The sequence below is a fragment of the Telmatherina bonti genome (assembly GCF_933228915.1).
Source record: "Telmatherina bonti genome assembly, chromosome: 4".
Classification (NCBI taxonomy): Eukaryota; Metazoa; Chordata; class Actinopteri; order Atheriniformes; family Telmatherinidae; genus Telmatherina; species Telmatherina bonti.
The window spans coordinates 29,042,061-29,064,560 of record NC_136622.1 but is presented as its reverse complement, the minus strand read 5'-3'; the positions used below and the strand labels follow the sequence as shown (position 1 = coordinate 29,064,560).

At 40.5% G+C, this 22,500-nt stretch overlaps 2 protein-coding genes across 3 annotated transcripts in view; both read right to left on the bottom strand.

Moving 5' to 3' along the window:
• The window catches only part of rbm38 (RNA binding motif protein 38), a 25,382-nt gene extending 14,638 nt beyond the window's left edge, over positions 1-10,744 (bottom strand). The window contains exons 1-4 of one of the 2 annotated variants that reach the window (XM_079239148.1): positions 9,766-10,744; positions 9,351-9,434; positions 8,360-8,483; positions 5,074-5,128 (exon numbers count right to left, since the gene is read on the bottom strand). In XM_079239148.1, coding sequence (XP_079095274.1) covers positions 5,074-5,128; positions 8,360-8,483; positions 9,351-9,434; positions 9,766-9,987 — 485 coding nt within the window. In that variant the 5' untranslated portion in view covers positions 9,988-10,744. The remainder of the gene's footprint in view (positions 1-5,073; positions 5,129-8,359; positions 8,484-9,350; positions 9,435-9,765) is intronic. The other variant, XM_079239149.1, reaches the window with a different exon arrangement.
• Positions 10,745-14,120: 3,376 nt separating this feature from the next.
• LOC306754957 (nuclear receptor coactivator 3-like) overlaps positions 14,121-22,500 on the bottom strand; it is a gene marked incomplete at its 5' end in the record, with an annotated part of 20,037 nt that continues 11,657 nt past the window's right edge. The window contains 13 exons of the mRNA XM_079239136.1: positions 14,121-14,593; positions 15,109-15,313; positions 15,418-15,595; positions 15,744-15,981; positions 16,210-16,308; positions 17,263-17,589; positions 17,893-18,064; positions 18,146-18,251; positions 19,082-19,312; positions 19,505-19,663; positions 20,830-20,962; positions 21,120-22,201; positions 22,284-22,500. The exon at positions 22,284-22,500 is cut by the window's right edge and continues 304 nt beyond it. Coding sequence (XP_079095262.1) covers positions 14,582-14,593; positions 15,109-15,313; positions 15,418-15,595; positions 15,744-15,981; positions 16,210-16,308; positions 17,263-17,589; positions 17,893-18,064; positions 18,146-18,251; positions 19,082-19,312; positions 19,505-19,663; positions 20,830-20,962; positions 21,120-22,201; positions 22,284-22,500 — 3,159 coding nt within the window. The 3' untranslated portion in view covers positions 14,121-14,581. The remainder of the gene's footprint in view (positions 14,594-15,108; positions 15,314-15,417; positions 15,596-15,743; positions 15,982-16,209; positions 16,309-17,262; positions 17,590-17,892; positions 18,065-18,145; positions 18,252-19,081; positions 19,313-19,504; positions 19,664-20,829; positions 20,963-21,119; positions 22,202-22,283) is intronic.

Sequence of the window (22,500 nt, the reverse complement as noted above, 5' to 3'; positions counted from 1 at the left end):
TACACCAGCTTTGATATTCAGGGTTTCACTTCAGTTTCCTTCAGGGATTTCACACTTTTCCTGTCTTCCTACATTCACCCTTCATTCATGTTTCTGTTGTCCTTGCAAAGTTCGCATTGTCTGTTGAATGTATGTTTACAACACTGTTAGAAGCAACCACCTGCACCTTGTTGTTGTGTTTTCAGTGTTGTTCATTCTCATTGGATGTATCATAAAAATTCTGATAAGAGAAAATAAAGCCAGTTAAATATCTACAATATGCTTTTGTCCCGATTCAATTCAATTCCGATTTTTTGGGGGGCAGATTCCATTTAAATTGCGATTCTCACAATTCTTCAATGTTGCTGATTTTGTAGACTAAAAACAGAAGAAAAAATGTATGAAACTTTTTGCTCATCATTTTTCTTGATTTCAATTAGGAAAAACAACACAATGGCCAGACCGTCATTCTGCTGCTATAATGCCCAAGAAAACAAGTAAAAAGATCAATACAAACAATAAAAATGACAAAAATTTTATAGTGGGTTAATTTTATGTATTTGAAAATACAAAAAAAAAAAAAAAAAAAAAAAAAAAAAAAAAAAAAAAAAAAAAAAAAAAAAGATTTTTTAACAACAACAAAAAAAAAAGATTTTAAAATTGGGAAGCAAAAAATCCCAATTTTTCATTTTTTGATTCAATTATCCCACCCCTAATATCTACAATCACGTTTTGATTTTCACATCTGGGAAAGCTGCTGTTCTTCGTCTGCCTCACAGGCCTGTTTGAACATTTTATTTGGTCTTAAAATCAAAGTCTCTCATGTTGCCAAGAAATATTCGAAAGTGACTGCAGTCACACTGATCATGTCAGAGGCACACTGAGCCTCAGAGCAGAGATCTGAGCTGGACAGATGAACCCTTAGCAAGTACAAAACAGGAAAAAACAAAGATGTCACATGTACTATATGATTCATTTTACCCCATTTAACTTTTGTTAAAGCTGGAGTAATTACATTTTTCTCATATCAATGTGAGCTCCAGAGCCCTTTTGTCTTCTTGCAGTTTTAGAAGAGCAGCAACGACACTCATCTGAATGGTTTCAGACTGAAAACAAAAATTTAATTTGTACATTTAGGCATATTACCAATTCAAAATTGAAAAAAGGGAATTAGTCAGACCCTCAAAGCACAACATCTTTTGCAGATGTGCAGTACTGAGATCTATTGAGGTTAATGCTGTGACAGGTTCTGGTATCGCTTCTTCTTCTGCAACTGATTTTTTCCCAAAATAATCTGAATTAGGGCTGAATAAGGGTATAGGAGTAGACCACCAGTTTACTCACAGCTCGATGGCTCCAAATCTACAAAAGCAACCAACTCTCTCAAGACAGTGCGTTATTTGTTTCTGACGAGGGCAGCTTATATCAAAGCTGTGTCTGAATGCTTATAACATTCTGGGATCAAATCATAAATATTTCCTTGTTGGTAAATGTGATTTGACTTGCCATTTGATGCCAGGAAAAGCTGACAGATGGGATCTGATAAGAGAAGGAATCTGGCTCTTTTAGAACAAATTACAACATTTTATTGATTTTCTCTCTTTTTGTTTCTGAAAAAGCACAATTATTCTTCCTCAGGTTGGTTTTATAAATCTGTATGGTGGGTTGTAGCTTCCAAAATGTGATCATTACCAAAGTTTCACATCCATGTAAAAACATTAACTTTGTATTTTTGACTTGCTCTGAGAAAAAAAAGAATAAAATATTCTAATCACCATTTCAGAACATTATACAGTAAAAGCAGCACAGCTGAAATAAAAAAAAAAAAAAAAAGCTGAATAATACCTGGCATCATACCAGAACCAGCAGCTTTTCGCCACAGTTTCAGAGTAACAATGACCTGCAGATGCTCTGCAGTGATAGAGAAATCAGAATGCTACCTACTTTATTATTCAGATGGTATTTTATTAGACTAATCGAGCTAAGATAACATATACGATACATCAATTCACAACTGCAACCACCAGACTCTGACATTTGTCTGCTCAATCCTTACAGAACATACCTGCCAAGAATATGAGCTTCACCATCTAACAACTTTGCCGATTGTCCAAAGTTTTAAAGTGACCAAAATGTTTAACATTTGCAGTGAGCATTTGAGATATCATGTAAGCAGTTTAATTTAGTTCAAATTAACAAGGCTGTGTGTGTTTTATTTGAGCTGATCTGAGATCTGTCAGTCAGGGTTGTGTATGAAAACAACTCCATCATGTACAAGCAAAGACCACTTCTCATTTTCCTTTTAGCTTTACTACATTCATTCCTGCTTTCAAAGCTCCACTTAATAACATTTCTTTAATATTCACCTTATAATGACATAAAACATAAAAATGCTGTTTTATGTCATTTTTAAGAAAAAAAGCAGCTGACATTTAGCATTACTTTAAATGACCAAAACCTTATTTAATAATTCAAATACAGCAATGAAACAGTAACACACAAAAAAACAATATGTTGCAAACATCTTGATTCTTAAAATAGTGATATTTCCACATCAACAAAGTGCTGCTACTGGAATGACTGTCTAGCAGGTGTGTCAGTAAGTTTTGGTGTGGCAGGTTATGTAATTGCCTACTTGTTTTAGTCTGGTGGGTGTCAAAGTGCCGGGACTCTTCCTGGAAGCAGAGATTAAGAAAGCAACTCCCCCTGTTCTTTACGCGTCTGACCTCATTCTGGAAGACTTTATATCAAACTCATCACTCATTCATAGACTCATCTGGGTCAGCCCAAATTCCCTCATTGCTCATTCACAAATTGAGGACTGCAATATTAATAGTATTCAGCACAGTTTTGATTTTTAATGGACTTTTCTAAAGCTGCAAAAAATCAGAACATATCAGCCTCTAGAAAGCCAGAATAAAGAGACCTTTCCTAAATGACTATGTCCTGTGAATTCCTAAAAAGACCTCTAAAATATAGAAGATCCAACTCCCAAAGAGAAGCTTTTTTATTTCCATGTAACAGCTGTGTATACATAATAAATTAAACAAAAACAACATTTTCTTGTAAGATCTCTCAGCAGAAGCAGCGGTAGCACCAAAAAGATTAGTTAATTACTGTCATAAGAGTTAGCAACGCTCAGCTTACACAACAGCTGGGTTCGACTGCCAGTGCCTCTACAATGTCTTTAGTTCTGAATATGAGTCATCCTCATTGCTTTTACAAAAGAAGCTGAGTCATTAAGATTTTCCATTGTGTTCATTTTGAAAGTCGACCAGGACGGAGGTGTACCATCCACCACATGTGGATTACACAGAGGTTCCCTGCAGACTAACTTCATCCACCAGTGCATTAGCAGATGCTGAGATGTGCAAAAAGTGCAAGGAAAATATTACATCTGCTCATTCAAAATGAATGTGTCCAAACTTTTGACTTGTACTTGTGACACAGAGTATCTCCAAGATCTGAGCCAATAAACCAACCTTTGACATCAGTGTAGATTCTTACTAATTCACAATAAATTTGACTGATTGAACTTTAGTGTAGATTTCCCTGTCCACAAACTGCATACATTATAACAACAGGGGCGTCTGTTGGTCATTCATACACTTTGGTTAAATTAACATAAATAATATGACAGGATAGATCATCAGAATATTTTGTGCCCATTCAGAGTCCCTAGAAGATGGTGACCCACAGACCTTTTCTAAAGCCCTCAGTAGGGCAGCTTTTCAACAGCACCTAGACAGTTTCTCTAACAGTTTAGATAAAAGTCTTTGTAATAAGTGTTACTTAGGTGATAAAGACCTTGAGTAACATTTTATCAACTTAATGTGAACGTTGATCAAATATGTCTAAAAACCCTAGTTTTTCCACATTTAATCCTAAATACTGGCATAATTAAGGATTAATTAACCTTAATAACGGCTAGCTGAACAGTCATAAATACATTTTTGCAATTATCTAGAAATTCATTCATTCATTAAATTTCTCAATTTCTTTCTACTTAATGTTCCTACTATGCCTGGAGCCGCCTCTGAATAAATATTACAGTTAAACAGTAAATCTTGGAGACACATAATAAGATCACTTAGTATATTTTACAGCTCCTTTGGGCCATAACACTTAATAGTTAAAGTGAACAAGACCCATATCAAAGCTTTTGTGATTTCTGACTTTCCTTTTACCACCATGAGGCAAATATCTATTGCTTTGAGAGAAACAACGAAATGTCAACATGTTGGTTTGCCATGAATTTGAACAATTTACAAATTTACACCCTTGTCAGGAGAAATTGCTGATGAATTTCAATATGGCAATTAGTTTTCTTGCATTATTTAGGATGCAAGAGATGATAATGTCTCATAAAACTAATCTATACTTTGTTTTTAAGCGAATTAGCATTGATCAGGATACTAACACATAATAGAGAGAGAGCAGGTTAGTACTGTTAGCATGAGCCCGTTAGCTCCTAATCTTGTTTTTCTTTTTCTTTGTTTGGTTTGTTCTTTTCATTTTTCATTACTAGCTGTAGAAATCATGGCATGCCGTCTTGTGAATCACTGGCCTAATTTAATTAGACATATTTGAGGATTAGTTTACTCTTCATATCGTACAACTATATCATGACTCATAAAGCACATTATGTTTTGATGCGATAAGTGAGCGCCCAGTGTGAGGAAGTGTGTGCGTGCGTGTGTGTGTTTGTGTGTGCAGAAGAGGAAAAGAGGAAGTTTGACTAAATGCCTTGTTTGCTCAGTGATCCCAACTCATGCATGAGTGAAATTCAGAATTGGGCTTCTCAAGCAACTAATGGACCAGAAAGAGAAGAAGACAACAGGGTATGCATCAAACTCCGCTGTGCAGACAGACACAGGCTTCTTGAAGCCTTTATGTATTTAAACAAAAAGCTTTTATATTGTAGTTATCCACGCAGATTTCAGAGTGCCAGAATTTACAAAGAGCTCCGGTGCAGTGCAGGAGTGAGTGCTAACAAATGTCAAGGTGATAGGGGAGTGAAACACGTTGAGGGGGAGGCAGGTGAGAGAGAAAGAGAGAGGTAGAAACAGTGTTATTGATTCTTCTTTGTCTTACCCGTATTGCCTCTGAGCCCACGTAGGATGGACTTGCTGAACTCCAACGGAGAGAGCTGTAGAGGAAGAGAGGGAAAGAGCCAGTATGAGGAGGGATATTTTAACTACTGACAGTACTGACATGCAGATGTGGAGGGTTTTTATTCCCCTTATTGTCTCCATTTGTCTCTCTCAGATATCAGCATGCATACGTTAGTATCACAGACCTGACTGCTTTTCCCTCAGCATTCAAACTGGCACAAATAATGATGTAGTCTTTTGCTCATAAACATCTGTGACCTTGTTGCCTCTGGACTTCACCAGGGATCAGCTGAGGATGACTAAGAGAGGAGAAAGTTATCCTCCTCTTCTCTGCCTCTTCTCTGATTTCTCTTCTTCTTTCCCCCAGCTATTCATTCTCTTCTTCTCTTTCTTTTTTTTCCCACTATACTGCCATGATTTCATCAACCCTCCTCTTTTGTTCAAACTTAGAGCTACATGCTCATTTTCTTTTTCTCTCCAAGACAAAGAGGGGACAGACATGCTGTTATTTCTTGCTCTTAACAGTCCCATCTCCTCTCGCTCTTCGTATTGTCTCCCCCTCTCACACACAATAACAACATACCAAGCGCTGCCATCTCCCATCAGCTGCTTGCTTGGTAAGTTGAGTTGCGAGGCTAGCCTCACAATGAGGACACACATCCATTTGTTGTTGGCGCCACTGTTTGTCAATCACACCTACACTCAACTGTACTTTAGCCAGCAAGCTCTAAATGAAGCAGCAGATGAGAGCTGCTGTAAAGGTCTGATGTGCAACCAGACCTCAGAGGGGGAAGCACACAGCATGTGCGGTGGTGGTTCACTCTGAAAAAGCCTGGCGGCACGAAAGCTGTGCATAGATTTAAGCACACAAAGACTGGATGCAGGGTGGAAATAAGCAGAGACAACTGGCTTGGTGATGAGCATGCCAGTGGTTTACCATGATTTAGCCACTTAATCCTTCATTTATACACATATTCATTGGTTTAAAGTTATCATGCAGAAAACTGTGAATATCAGACATAAAAGCTGGTCTTTTCTTTAATCAAACAACTTTAGCTGGTAATAAAAACTGTTATATGAACATTTGTTTTGCCTTTATCTAGAATTACATGAAATAAAGATTTCTGAGCGTCTTTTATATTGCAGAAGTAATATTATGTACAGATGGTGCAGGCTGTCAATTCTTTCTTGCCTTGTTTCATCATTGCATTTGTACAGAAGCCACAAGTAGCCAAACTAAAAACACCGGCTATGGAAAAGATATGTTTTTTTGTTTTTTATAGACATTTCAGTCGCTCTCAAAACGTAGTACCAAAGGGTCATGCTAAGAAAAGGATGATTAGAAACAACAAAGTGTGTTCAGTGAGAGGCTTCTTCAGGTCTGATGACATAAAGATACAGAAGATCATCCCTGCCAGCAGCCATCAGCCTCCGGAACAAGACCTCCTCTAGTTAATTATCTGCTACAATATTCAATTTACCTTTGGAGATTAATAAAGTATTTTTCATTTAATTTAATTTAATTTTCATTTCATGATGAGAAGGGGGTATTTTGCAGATATGCAACAACAGAGAATGTCATCTGCATTATGTGAGGACAAGTATAAATAATGTTGCACTTTGTGGTCTATATTTTGTTTAAAAAAATAGCATATCAACCAATTATTGCACCTGTTTTTTGTGATCATCTCAAATCAACGTGACATTATCTCATATTAAGTTGCCTGCTTCTGAGAAGAATTGACCACATAATGAAAAAATTTGAAGTATCAGCAAATATTGACTCATTATCCACCGAATCAATAAAATATTGCATCATGAACAAACTTGCTATTTACTCTCTGAGTATCTGGATGCAATTTGAGTTCTTGCCACAAAACATCCTAAACTCTTCATTGCTGCACCCACCCACTGACCTGATTCGATCATAGTGCCATAACTTCCATGCTTCCCTAAGCCTAACTGTATTGCACAATAAAGAAAATATGACTGAATCAAAGGAACAGAAATAGAATAGGTGGTGAATATGAAGTGCAAAACAGTTGTAATGGTTTTTGAGAAGTTTTCTGCATAATTTCTCCCTTTTTCCAGGTGTTTCAGCCATCCGCTTCAACAATCTTTGGAAACATTTGGGTATCTTTATGCAATCTAAACAACAAAACACACAAGATTTGTACTATGTTGTGACGACATAAAGGTGAATTTCCATTGAATTATTTGAATAAACTGTTTATCTACTACTAACACAGGCAACAGATTACAGGGACACTTGAGCACATCTAGATGTAAACATTCATATTCTGCAGCCTTTTAGGGAATTTGGAGTTTTTTTCCTGCTCTTGTAAGATGCACATAGTTTTTTAAACTATGTGAGGGAGCAAATTAGACAATTTAATGATAAATCTGTTGATATTTCATGTTGTCTCCATTGTCTAGCAGCAGGTTGACAATAACAGCTATGACTCTGCATGGTCATGCTTACTTGTGTCTTAATTAAAGTTGTGCATTTTCTTTTCAGTGAGTTTGTAACTCAGCTTCTTAATGCCACACATGCCACCTGAAAACCAATACTGCAATTTACCAGCGTCCGTTAAATGTATCATATGCAGGCCAGACACAAGCAAATAATGTTACTGCTTGGGAAAGAAAACAGCCATGCTGAAAAGCTAATGAATGAGGTAGAAGTGTGTTGATGCTGATGCAAAACTCTCAAAATTGTAGAAACCAGCTGAGTGGTTGTTAGTTACCAACTTCTGTTGTGTGGTAAGAGATATTCTCTTCGTCACGTTGTTCTCATGTTGAGAAACATATCTATTGCTACAGCTGCTGCACTAAAACCTTTTGACCAAATGCATGAGCAGAGCTTATCTATTAAGTTCATGTTTACCAGTGACCTTTCTCAGTTTGCATCCCAACCCCTCCAACTCTACTGATGACTGGTAGTCAAGAGGATCAAAGAACGGGCAAAACATACAGAGATTCCTTTTCTATTTTTTAATTGAGTTATTTTGCTGTTAAAAATGATTCAGTCCAGCTTTTTTTTTTCCAGAAGTATTTCTTTTTCTTATTGAAATTTTTTCTTATTGAAAAGCAAAACTATTTAAAGACCCTTTATTACAGTGTCAGCCACTTCACACTGGAATGTGCTGGAAGCTGGACACATGCTTTATATAATTTCAAATGGCAACACTCTGGATGGTATTTGTGCAAAATAATACGCTGAAATTCTCATGTGGAACAATTTGGCTATCTTTAAACACACTTACTTGTCTGTGAACTGCGAGGCTTCGCTCCCAGGTATGCCAGGTTCACGTTGGCTTTCCTGCCGTCAATGATAGGATTTGCATCTTTGCATGCTCTCTCCGCCGCTCCCCTGTCCACCATGGTAACCTGTCAACAGCATTTCTGATTAAGATCACATGAGAAAATATCTGTGCTGAATCTTATGACAACTTGCATCGTCAGTCTGGATGGAAACACGCATGCAACAACATTCACAGAACATAGTGAGAAGCTTCACTCCTTATTTCTCTTCAAACTATTAAACATTCTGCTAAAAGCTTGTGAGGACACTGTAGCAAACAAGAAAAGCAAACAATGCTTTTGAACTAGTGGACCTGATGTGGGCTGATTTGTAGGAGGCAAAAAAGATGGAATCTACCTTGAGGGAATGAGTTGAGGAGTGGGTAGCTAGAAACTGGAACGGGTGATGAAGGTTAACACTCTCACATACACACAGTGTATCAAAACCACAGCAACTACACCACCAATACGTGGAGCAGTGAAACTAAAACATACATGCTTTCGTTTCACAGCATCAGACTCTGGAGTGTTATGCATCAGAAGCGGCGGATAGTTTGCTGGAGCATCAAGACTGTTAAAAGGGAAATCATGGTTGAAGCGAGCACTTTGTCCCAAGGCGTAGAAAAACAGCTCAACACTGTAAATCGCCTCTGTTCTGCAGAGGCAGGGGATGATTTGAAGTCCAACACACATGAATCCATCTGGTTTCATCTCTTTGTCTCTTTCACAAACTCACTCAAACAAACAACCAAACCCATCCTGGCAGAGGGGGGAAGGGCTGTGAGGGCGGAAGTCACAATGAAACTACTGCAGCCTTATCTTGCACAGCCAACTGACATGTCACACCTCTGAGACCAAAGACCCCCACTCTCCTCCTCCCCCCTTCTCTCCAACACATGCACACACACACATAACAGAAAGAGACATCTGTCCACAGCTGCAGGAGCTTATTACCAATTCATGTGTGTCTTTGTGTGTTTCTTGCTGCACACAGGGCACCACAGTGTGTCCATCAGCGTGCTGCTTTATATTTTGGGACTGCAAAGATAATTGATGACACACTTTCAAGAAATAACCTGCTTCTCATGCTTCAAGCATGTGACTGACACCACCTGACACACTGCATATGGCTGCTGCTAGAACAAAGTGGCAGTGTGTGGGGAGATTGGAGACTAGGAGATTTAAGAAACTAGATTAAAATTTGGTAGAAACGCACAAATAAACGCTTTGCTGGCTGCAACAGATGTGATCTGGTGTTTTTATTTTGTTTTGCTCCCTAAGTATCCAATTAAATGGGTAAAATCTCAATGAAACAGAACATTCAGCGCTAAATATGTAGTCAATTTGAACAGAAAACAGATGAACTCACAAAGCCATATCCTCTGGATTTTCCAGTCTGCTTGTCTGTGATCACCACCGCCTCGTCGATGTCCCCAAAAGTCTCAAAATATTTCCGAAGAGAAGCGTCGCTGGTGTGGTAAGGCAGCCCGCCAACGAAAATCTTGGTGTAAGTTGTGTCTTTCTCCATGGTGGGGTGCATTATTTCAAACGGAGCCCCGACCAGCTGACCTAAAAACAGCGGGGAACTCATGCAGCTTTGGAAAAAAAAAAAAAAAAGAGAGAGAGTGACACAAAGACAGCGGAGGAATAACTTTACGCACGGCGCTCTACTGACAGACTAGAATAACGAGAAGAGCGCGTCCATGACGGAACATTTGCCTCCGAGCGCAGCTCTTGGACGTGCAGCCTTCGCGACAGGTGTCTCAGACCGTCCTGTCCCGGAAAAAAACATAAAATAAAAGAAGACAGCCACGTCTTTAGGCTTCGGTGGGCGCTGACATGCTCCCTGTCTGCTTCTGGTCCAATAGCTGAACGGTGCGTCTCTCACCATCAGCGCACCCTCCTTCAGCTCCACCCTGCCCTTGTTTCACGCGCACACAAGTCACATAATCTAATGCAACTAATTATGTGGGATATCCTACAGTGGAAAAAATGTCTTTTCAAAAGTTGTGGCTTGCAAAGAAACAGCAGATGATGAACTAAATGTTTTTCTATTGTTTATGTTTATTCAACTAATCAATTTGTTTTATTGGTGAACTTTTAGGTATTTATTTTATATTAATTTATTTCATTGTAGTTTTTTTTCATTCCAGTCTTTTTTTTTTATCCCCTCTCTGTATTTATTTAGTTTTTAAATCGGTATAAATAAATCCAGGTGGGAAAGGGTTAAAGAGTCCACAATAGCAATTAGTGGAAGAAGAAATAACATTCACTTAGGTATAAATATGCCTAAATGTTTTAAGGGTCTTGCCTCAAACCCACATATCAATTGACTAAAAACTTTTAAACCTCTATTGTAATAATTAGCACTTGTGTGAGCCCATTGAGACAAGCCATTATTGCCTAAATGATATCACTAATACTGAATCTCCAGTGGCTATTCAGGTTGCCTAAAGTTATTTGGTTGAAACTAGTTTGTCCTACTTCATCTTCTTTAATTTGGCTCAACCGCCTTTTTTTCTTTTTCTTTTTTGGTGATTGTGGAGTAGCCATCCAAAATGCCCCCATTGAGGGGTTAAAAGACCACTTCCCTTTGATCCTTATATGGGGCCCCGTACCTCTGTAAAATGAATGGCTATATAACAAAACTGAGAAATGTGGAGGCTTGTGAAAGGATAGGATAGGAAACCAAAAAAAAAAAACTTGTTTAACAAATTTTTTTTCTTTTCTTTGGTGTTTAGACCTCATTTTAGATCATGTAATCATCTGCAATTTTCCCTTTGACAGGACGCATAAGTACTTCAAAGGAGGAAAACTTATTTAACAATGTTTTTAATGGCCTTGAACTGTCCATTGTGGGGGAAAAAACTTTTAAAAGTGCCCAAAGCTGGCTTACAAATTTAATCAACCAAAAATATACAAAGTTTATTAGAAGCATAAAGCATTAGATGGAAACTGCGATGCTAGTACAGATAACTAAAAACCTACTGAAACAAATACTTCAGCTAAGTTAAACTTGTTGATACATGCCACACGATCATATGAACGTCATTAAAAACACAAACTGGATGCTTCTACTAAATTAGTCCTGTAGTTACAAAAAAACCCTTGAAGATTTAAAGTCAAAGTAATTTAAAGCTTCAGATGGGCTGATAGAGTCCTGCAGGTTTGTTGCAGGAGGAGGAGGGGAACCTGAGGGGGCCTGGCGGGTGCGAGATCGTTTCATGGGGGGCCAAAATCATTAGGAGCAGGGAAGAGAGTGGTGACTCGTAGAACTCACACTCCAGGAGGAAATAAGGAGCAGATGAAAGCAAGGCTGCAGACGCCAGGGTGGACTAGGGTGACACAACCCTCACAAATGTCCTTCACACTCTGAATTCTCCTCCACATGCTGATAGCCCCCCATCTACACATAAACAAGCTTCACACACTTTCATGTTTCCTTTATTCTCTCTCTGCTTGTAAAAGGAACAGTTACTGCAGCCACACACTGCTCCAGTGTGGCGGGGCTCTCCACTGCCAACAGGCTGCCGCAGCCTCTACAGTCAAACTCTGTACTTGGAAAAACACAACAGACACATTTTAATGTTTAAATATAAATTTGTATTTACATCAATATTAACATCAAGAAAGAAGGTAAGAAAAAAATGCAAGAGTATTTTACATCCTGTGATAATGACCACACTTCCCACATGTTTGTTTTCTTGAGCTCCAGCGAAGTAATGAGGAGTTTCTCTCCCTTAACAAAAAAACCCAAAAAACAAACATACTTTTTTTTTTTTTTTTTTTTTTTTTTGGAATATCTGTAGATTCATATAACTTCATTGAGACTGGGGAGGCCAGGGTCACAAAAAACAACATCAGGCTATTCTTATGAGACATAAATGACATCAACCATGAACAAAAACCTCCTTTCAAGCTTGAAAAGAACATCCTCTTGTGAAATAACCGTTTTCAGCACCACGTTTTCAGCCAGCTGTCAGGTCTACAGAAAGGAAGCAACAATCATGAACAAAAATCGGAACCACCTCAACAGAACATCTCTACTCTAATTCATACAGATGAGGATATATGCAATTAAATTTAGCTCCACGTATATTATAGGATATGTGCAACAGTAAAATCACACAAGTACTTGCACTATCTACGTCAGGAACTGGTTTCATCCACTGCAGAATAACAAACAAAAATCTTTGGATCAAGCATGTGTTTGAAGGTAGATTTCACAGGAAATACAACAAAAAATGAAGAAAAACTCAGATACAAAAACAAAAAAAAAACCAACAAGGATCTGCCTGTCGTGGGATTAAATACCTCAAAACAAACCTCGCAGACTTACAGTGGGACTGATTTTCCCGAAGTGTCGTAACTGAGGCTGAGCGACCACGTGAGCAATGTTCAAAGCACTTAAACCTCCGGAGCAAACATGGAAGTGAGAGGTCAAGTTCAGAAAGTATTCTGGTAAGACATCTGGGACCCTAGATGAACAACACAATCATGTGTCAACTCTTCTTTTGTATAGGCATATTTTGTGTCATCTTTTTGAGTTTTTTTTTGTAAGAAGAAAAATAATTTATTTAAAAAAGGATAATAACCCACTAGCACCTCTTTAGCTTAGACTACATCCTAAGAAAATAAGGAGAAGTTCATGATTTGAGGATTACAAAGAAAAAAAAGTGCTTTCTGATAAAGGGAAAAGTGGCAGTATGAAAGAAAATCTACACGTACTGCTTACAAAAACAGGCCCTTCCTTTCCAACTGATGGTTAAAGTATTGAAAATCAAAGCTGACCTATGACAGAATAAGAAACTTTTACATATCAAGCCTTAACAATCTGTGCAAAAACAGTATGTGACCTACAAAAGCATATATATATTTATATATAGTACATTTGAAGCTTATTTACAATTCATATTCACAGACAAAGAAAAGCTCCAAATGAGACATCATGTCTAATACTGCAGTACCGTCGCAATGAGTACACAATGTGTCAGCTTTGTCCTCAGAGGAAAACCAAAGGGAAGGATTATTGCTAAAGTCTGCAAACCTAAATGGAAATCTAAACTTATCTTTTCCACCACGAGTAAATATCATCTCAAAATGGGTAAATATTTTTTACTTTTGCTCATGTAGTAACATTTTAAACCTGTGCAAGGCAACCAAAATATCCATTTTTGGAGCTACAAAATTGTCTATTGAATGATAAAATGAACCCCTTGACAAAACTGTAAAAATAGTGAAGATTAGTAGATTGCTTAAAAATGGTCAACTTCTCTTACGTTTTCAATTAATACGACGAGATTGTTGGGTAAAATCTGTGCTTACTGCCTATCTGGTGGTCCCCACTTTGGAACAAAGACTGCCATGGTTACCCATCTCTGGTCCTTTTTTTTTTTTCTCCTCAGAGAGTAAAACTTGGAGAATACGCAGGCAAAAAATAAACAGGAAATGTCTGCTGCTATGCAATAATTCTTGGGTAAAGGCCTCTATATTGCCACAATCCTTTTGATGTTGGCTTTTCCTTAAAGTGCAAACAGCCAACAAGTAAAATCAGTCATACTTACCAGCATCCTGGAGGATGAAACAATGTGCTACTGCTTAATGACATTCATGTGAGTGTCACAATCTGATGGCTCGCCAACCGGAGCCGCATTTTACAGAGATCATCCAGGAGCAGCGGAGACGCGGTGCACAGAAATCTCACAAAGTTCAAAATCTCCGGTTTCAGTCAGGATACAGCTTTATAGTACATTCGAGAAAGAAGAGGATGTCGAAACACGCTTGTCGATGTGATGCACCTTCATGGTTTGGTCCAGCGAGGGATGTGCATACACAGACGTGCACGCACACATACATACACATACACACACGGCAAGAAGAGAGGAGTATTAAACAGAAGTCTACACGAGGAATCATTCATGTCTCTCTGTGTGTGTAAAGACGTCACAGTGGGTCTGATTTTCAGGTACGCCAATGTTTTCACGCGACAGTCGAATATTCTTCAGGTTGCCAGACTGACATCACTGGCCACGAGTCCAGAGGGATGTACACTCCCCCATCTGGTGGGAATGCAGCAGTACACACCCAGACACAATATGCCCGGTTTACTCCGCACACTCCAGCGATGTAGCCGTCTCTAGTCTCCGAGTGGAGATCACAGTAAGACAGAAGCTCCATCATGTCGCTCAGCAGTATTTCTAGATAAACAGGAGGAAAAAAAAAATAAAATAAACTACTAAATTTCAACTGATGAGACCCCTTTCAGTGTGATAAAAACACAGGTGTACATGGCATCTTAAACCAGTTAACACATTTCATAAATATGAAAAACAAAACAAAAACAAAAACGAAAAAAAACAAAACAAAAAAAACTGCAGTTCTTTGCTGAGTTGTATTAGAAAAGAAATAAGATTTATTTGTAATAATAATAAATTTATTTGAACAAATTTTCTCATCGTGATTGCTCTGAACAGAATAAACATGTTTTAAAGTCTGGAAGAAAAGCGACATATGCAAAGCGCTGATGTCGATGAGTCCAGAGAGTAGATGTAACACTCCACACATTTTCAGATGTGGTCAGTAGTGAAGGACTATTTGAAGTACATTATGTGCACAAACACCAAAGGACACAGTTGTATTTCAATGAAAACTACATGTGTGTAAATTCCCTCTCACATATTTTAAGAAATTAGGACCAAACTTCTCCACATACCTGATCAGACCCCATAGGCATGCGTCCCATAACCATTGGGTTCATTCCCAACTGTCCTCCCATCTGGCCCATGTGACCTCCTCCCCCACCTGGGGGCATGCCCCCGTTCATCATCATGCCTCCATACTGCCCTGGATTCCCCTGCTGTCCAAACTGCTGTTGTCCCGGGGGTCCCTGCTGCCCAAACTGCTGCTGAGGGTATGAACTAATGAAAGAAGAGCGGCAGACAGGAAGAACGGTTAAACTGCAGTAAAGAAGTCCCGCTTTCTTTGTCTCTTAGCTGGTTATAAAGTCGTGGATGCGTCATACCTGTTCCGCCCCATGCCTCCCTGCGACCAGCCTTTCATATCAGCACCCTGGTACATGGGACCACCCTGTGGGTGCTGTTGCATCATGGGATTCTGAGGCCCCATGCGGCCAGGCATCATGGCATTAGGCGGACTGCCGCCTGATGGGCCAAAAGATGGATCTCCCTGCTGGCTCATCCCTGCGGAGATAAATCCCAAAGCTTAAATTCTCTTTTGTCTCCAGAGAAAATGGATATTAGAAAATGTCTTAAAAGGAGGAAGAAAGAACGCTGCTGCACCTGCCGCCACCACCAGGGAGCAGCAGTCTTCTGCTGGCAGTGAACTCACCATAGTTGCCACCGTAGCCAAACTGCTGGGGACCCGGCTGACCAATGTTTGGCCCTCCCATCGGGTTTTCCATGCCACCAGGAGCCGTGACATTCGGTGGAGGACTGAACCCTCCTGCAGCAGCTGCTGCCGCCTGCTGCTGCTGCTGCATTAGCATCATCATACGCTGCCTCCTCATCTGCATGGTGACCACCTCTCTGCTTCGCTGAGCAATCATATGGGCATTTAGGAAGCCCGGCTGCACAATACAGCACATGTCACAGTGTTTTACAAATGAATTAAGCTGCAATGCTTTAACTGCAACCTTTCTGACTGCTGAGAAAGCTGAATAATTAAAGCAAATTTCAAAGATATTATCTTTGTAAGAACAACATTTTTCAGATTCACAAGCTGTAATTAAAGGTGTGCATAAGCTTATTGCATAAACCTTATTGTGGTGATTTACTCTTTGGTTTTGCTCATCTACCTGCCCTCCCATGCCGGGTTGCATGCCGGGCCTCATGCCAGGGTTTCCTCCTGGGTTCTCCATCTTCATGGCCATGCTCTGCCGCGTCTGATTCATGAACTTGGAGAAAAGATGACATTTAATGTAAGACAACAGAGCTAATATATTATCACTCTATTACTTTTTATTGTTGTGAAGCATTTTGTGTCTTTTTATCAACTTTATCTACTTACTTTTATTCCTGAATACAATCATTACCATGTACAATTATTCAGTTTTCTCATGTTGTGATTCCAAAACAGTTCAATTTGGGACATATCAAATCAAATCGAACTTTATTTATAAAGCACCTTTCATACAAAAGCACCTCAAAGTGCATTTTTATAAAACAGTGACAGATGTAGATGTTTTCTACAAATTTACGCTTATTGAACTGGTAATGTTACACTCATGAGAGTTTAACCGTAGCAGCGTTGTTGTCAACTCCAGCAAGAGACACTGTCTCTGCATATTTTATCATAGGAGAAGCTGTAGCTCCACGTAAAACTCTTAAAGTCCCTTCAGGGTTGCTGAAAGGGGCTGTAGATCTCTGCCACACATGAAACCAAAAAGTGTTACGAGGCCAATGATCTCCTGTATTGTGTTTTATTATTTATAGAATCCCCACAAGAGTTAGCAATTTTGCGATCACAAACCATTAACCCAAAAGGAACACACCCCCTCTTCTTTTTTTTCCCTTATGCTGCCTTATGAAATTCTTCAAGAGCACTGCTGTAAATGCAGATTAAATGATGATTAAATAATCTCCTGGTCTGCTTTTTCAATACAGAAAGTTGAAATTTAATAACCAATATTCTTAAAAAAAAAAACAAAAAAAAAAAACAACAACACAAAAGCTTTTGAGAAAAACAGCTGCAAAGTTGGCATTTTAGGTTGTAACAACAACAAAAAAAAACCCCAAAAAAATTCACAGCAAAACCCTCCAGGGAGCGCTTATAGTTGGTGACTGGATGTATGCTCGTAGTGATGATATATTTGTTAATTTTTCATGATGTGTGCTGTATACATTCATACCTGTTGTCCCTGCAGCCTCTGTTGCAGCTGGAGCCTCATGGGCTTGTTGGCGCTCATCATCCTGGGTCTCATCATGTTTGCACGAGGATGTCCCATGCCCCCCATTCCAGCCATACCAGGGAAGCTGCCGCCTTGGCCCATCTGTGAGAGCATGGGCCCGAACCCCCCCTGCTGGGGCTGACCCTGCATGGGGTTCCCTCCGTAGCCAGACTGCATTGGCATGGCAGGAGGTCCAGGATAGCCCTGTCCATAGAGAGGCTTCTGATCCAGCAACATGGACGGGTCCTGCCCTGGAAAAGGCTCCAGCTGCTGCTCTGCTCCCTGGTTCTGCAGCACAAGAGGACAGAAAGAGAAGTTTGCCAAACTTCTCAGTTTAATTGATTAATTTCTAGCTGCTCGGCTCTGTAATTGTCTTTCTCTAAGTGGTACAGAAGGATCCGAGTGAACTCATTTGTCTCCCTTCAGTGGGAGAACAGTGTGAACACAGTGAGTTATGACTGAAATATTGAATGGAAAAATTACATAATGCTTACTTTGGGCTCATATCGTGTCAATTTATCTTTTCTTATTTTACATCTGGGATCTAGAAGAGCACCAGAAGTGTATTTTTATTTTGTTACGTGCTCTTACCTGGCTGACGAGGTCTGGGATGCCTAGAGCTCTGTCTATCTCCTCCAAAGCAATGCCATCTGTATTATTCAGTAGTGAATCCAGCTGGTCCAGAAGCGCCCGCTCGTCGCTCTGACCCTCGCTGGTGGTAGGAGGCACCAGAAGATCATCCAACGTGTTGCCAAAGTGCCGTCTTTAACACACGGAAAGATCACACGATTTACTTCATGCAAGTGCAAATGCAAACCAAAGAAAGATGTGAATTTGCACTGACCTATTCCCCTCCATGCTCATCATGGGGTCTGGCCATGAGGGCGACTGGTTGGGCTGGCCCTGCTGGCCGAAGGGGCTCATACCCATGCCCATGTCAGCAGAACCTCCTAAACCATTAACGCAGAACAGATTTTATGTCACAGTGAAAAGAAGTGTAATCGAGTGCCTCAAAAGGTTAAAATTTAATTTGTTGTGCTGAATTAAAAACACGACACTCTGCACAAAGGAAGAGGAGCGTTCTTGAGAGGCTTTTCTAATTACCATAAAAAAAAAAACACAACAGGATTGTAGAGCAGCAATAACACAAGCTAGGTATGTAAAACACATTGATAGGCTTAACCTGTCTTTATAAGTATAAAAACAATTTTAAATAATCATAAATCAGGTCTTCTTTGCTGTTTTGTGGTTATAAGATGATTTATAAGGGGATTTATAGTGAAGTATTAACTCTCGGTTTAATATGCTATCTTGGGGTTCACTTCTTTCTGGATCCTCGTGGTGTTTCTAAGGTGATTTTCAGGGATTATCCTGAGGGCTCGTAAACAGAGGTGTCGATAATCAACACTGGTTAGGGGTTTGCAAAGATATTTATCTGTGTAACACCTCTATTAAAGCGTCTTTAGAACTTCACCACAGGCATTTGATGCAGAAAAACAAAGTTAAACAACAAAGAAATCCAGCATTCTGACTGATTTTCACTCTCCGGTTTGTCCCTTTTTCAGAGCCCACACTACACCCACTGACCCTGCAGTCACTCTTCTTTTGGAGATTGGTGGCATTTTGCTTCAAACCTTGCTGTGTCTGAGTGCAGCCCCACAGAGGACCTAGCATGACGGCAGATTTGTTTTTCTATATTTTTCACATCTTTCCTTGCTTGTTTGGGCTTTTCGTCACAAAGCTCTTTCCCTGATAATTCATAAACACCACCAAAACATACCCATATCCATGAGCTGTTGCTGTAGCATAGATCTGCTGCCTGGTACACTGTTGGAGCGGCTGACCATGGGTCCTGACATCATGCTCTTGCCATTGTTGTACTCCATGCCTGGCCGCAACATGGACGGGTGTCCTGCTGAACCCATGGGGCTGGCACTAGAGCGGTGCATGCCCCAGTCCCCTGAGCCCCCCATCGGAGACCTTTGGGACACCATGCCTCTATTCATTGGGCCTAGGAATACAAAAAACACCAAACCAGCATCCATCAGATTCCATTCAATGTCACAGGGGAGCTATGTAGAGGTAATAAGATGCAGAGGTGCTGTGTGATATAGTCAAGCACTGAAACTGGGAACACAAAAAGGGTAATACATGGTAGGAAACGCGCTTTGAAAAATCAGTGCTGGACCTCGTGAACACACACCCATATTTCCAGGATAGCCATCAGGGCTGCCCATCATGTTCTCCTGCTTGATAAGCATAGGGCGTCTACCGGCTCCTCCGGGTCCACCAGGTGGTTTCCCTTCCAAAGACGTGGCCCTCTGGAAGGGCCCTCGAGGTCCTGAACCCATTACTGGACTCCCTGAACACAATGAGCATAAAAGGAGAAAAGATCCTCTTGAAATGCTTGTTTTACATCAGATACATTTAATACAACTCATTCACTATGATGCAACAATAATATATATATATATATATATATATATATATATATATATATATATTAGTGTGTATTTTATGATGTACTTTTGTTTGGATGGCTGTCATTTATGAAATGTTGAATCCGTAATCAAAAGGTACAAAGAATCAACAAAATAATAAAATGTTCTTAGTGTAAAAATAAATGAAAACAAAAATTTCAAGCAAAAACCAATTTTTTAAAATTAAAAAAAAAATTTTTTTTAAAGAAACATTCACATCTTCATTGTTTCATATTGTGAGCTTTCTTTCACATATCCAACTATAAACGGTATTACACAACCTCAGCAGGAGTAGTAACTCAGGCCAAAACAAACTTGAAAAGAACCTTAGGGGCCTTTATCAGTGATAAATGGGCCAATTCAGACTCAGATCTTATCTCTTCGTGGGAGTCTAACTGGCCAAAAAAATATTGTTAGTAGATGAAAAGGTAAAACATTCCCACTTCTGAAACAGATGCACAACATGAGGGAGGGGCTCCAGGCTCTGATAATAACATCAATTCATCCCTTTATGTTCATGTAGCAAGTATTTGTTTGCTGCTGTGTAAGTTAACACCCTACAATCAAGCTCACTCACCTCCTCAGCTTTATGAATCATCACTTTTTCAGAGGAGAGAATAAGGCATCTTAAATAGCACTCAGTGGACTTACGATCTACTCAACAGCTTTGATATTAAACACTGCATCTGCATATATATCTTAGATTTAAGAAACATTATTGCAGTGAGCTATTTCAGGCATGGAGCATTACTGTTTTGAAAGCAATGCGTCATGCTACTGTTTCGTCAGTGGATAAAGTACAACATGTTTCAAGGGAGCAGACTACATTACAGCTTCATGAAAGCGCGGTTGATGAGAACGTGTTGGACATTTGCATTTGTTGTTGCAGTGAAACATCCCAGAAGGCTCGGTTTTAATACTGCCACATGCAGCTTCGGTGGCATTTCATTTGATATCATCGCTTGTGATGTTACAACACCCGTCCTGTGTGTAACTGTCACTTCTCATACTTTTTTTTTTTTTTTTTTTAAATCTTTGAACCACTTACCCCGCAGGCTGTCGTCAAGGCAACCCTGTGGTTTGTTTCCTGTGTCGTTAGTCCCTCCACCTCCAGCCTGATCAGGGTAAAAGTCAGAGCTTGAACCCCTCAGATCTCCCAGGATAGACTCCAGATTGTGTAACTAGACATTAAAAATAACACAGATCACTTTGTACATTGATGCTTAAAAAGATTTACATCCATCCGCCACAAAAATAGTAAGATTAAAACAGAAGCAAATAAATAAAATCAATAGGTCATGAAAATACTGCATTTCAAGTCTCAATACATATCCTTACATCATCCGGTGGTTCTGACTTGATCTTGCTCTCAGGATGTTCAGGTGCAAGGCTGCCAGCGGCCCCTGGAGGTCCCTTTCCCTCCAACTCTTCGAGTTTAGGCTTCACATCCACAGGCTCTTTGGAATCATCCTTGTTGAGGAGGTAATGGAGGAGAGCGTGGGTCTTCTCCTTCTTGGGGCTATGCTGGTCCTGTTTGTGGTCTGTAAGCAACGCAGGGCCCGACCCAGTCCCTGAGCCTCCTGTTGCAGCCTCCCCACCCTCCTGGCCCCCAATGGACACCTTTCCTGTTGCTTCGGCCGTGATCTTAGCCACTTCATCTGGAGTATTGCCATTTTGAAGAAGCTTGTGGAGGATCTTGTGCTTCTCTTGTAGCGAGCCCGTATAGTGGGCGGATGAGATAGATGCCGACGTGCCGCCTTGCCCGGTTGCTTGGCTTGAATTGGTACCGGCTGAGGAAGAGGAGGACACCCCTGTGGATGAGGGGCTAGTCATTCCTCCAGTAGTGTCCTTACTGTCTGATCCCATTGGGGTGCTGCTGCTGTTTGCTGAGGGTGCTACAGGTGGTCCTGTTGGCCCACTTCCACCTATTCCCAGCTCCTCAGTTGGAGAGGTCAACAACTGCAGCAACTTCTTATGACCCTTACTGTCTGGCACCCTCCGTGGGGGATCAGAGCTCGCCACCCCGGTGTCATTACTTCCCTCACCAGACTCTTTAGTTGCTGTGGCGACCTGGGTGTCAGGCCGGTCTCCAGAACTCTCTGCCTGAGGATGCTGATGGTGGTGGTGGTGATGCAGTGGGTGGTGATGGTCAGCAGATCCAGGCCCTAAGTTTCCTGCTGGACTCTTGGTGCCATCTGGTCCTGGTTTGGTCTGCTGACTGGGCTGAGAAGAGGAGGAGGAGGAGTGGATGCTGGGAGAGCTGTCGGGTTTGTGTGCTGTTGATGGCGATGTCAGAGTGGAAGGAAGCGAGCTCCCAACTCCTTCACTGATGGCTTGTAGCGCGTTAAGAGAGCTGCTGGAGAAAGTAGAGGTGCTCCCTCCTCCCCCGCTGCCAATGCCACTCATAGGTGAGTGCATGCCTGGAGCAGAGACAAAACCCATCATCGTATAGAGTTTTGTGGTCAATAAATCCATAAACAATAATGTTTCTAAATGACTCACCTCCAGGGGAGATTTGGTTGGCACCAATCTTTGGGCTCCCCCGGTTCCGGGGTGACATCAGGAGTCCCTGCTGGGGTCCACCCATCCGGGGGCTTCCCGATGGGCTGTTCATGCCACTAAGCCCAAACCCACCACTGCTTTGAAACGGGGGCTGCTGTGGGTGCTGCTGCATGCCTTGGCCTGGGTGACTCATGGGACCCATCTGACTCATGTGCCC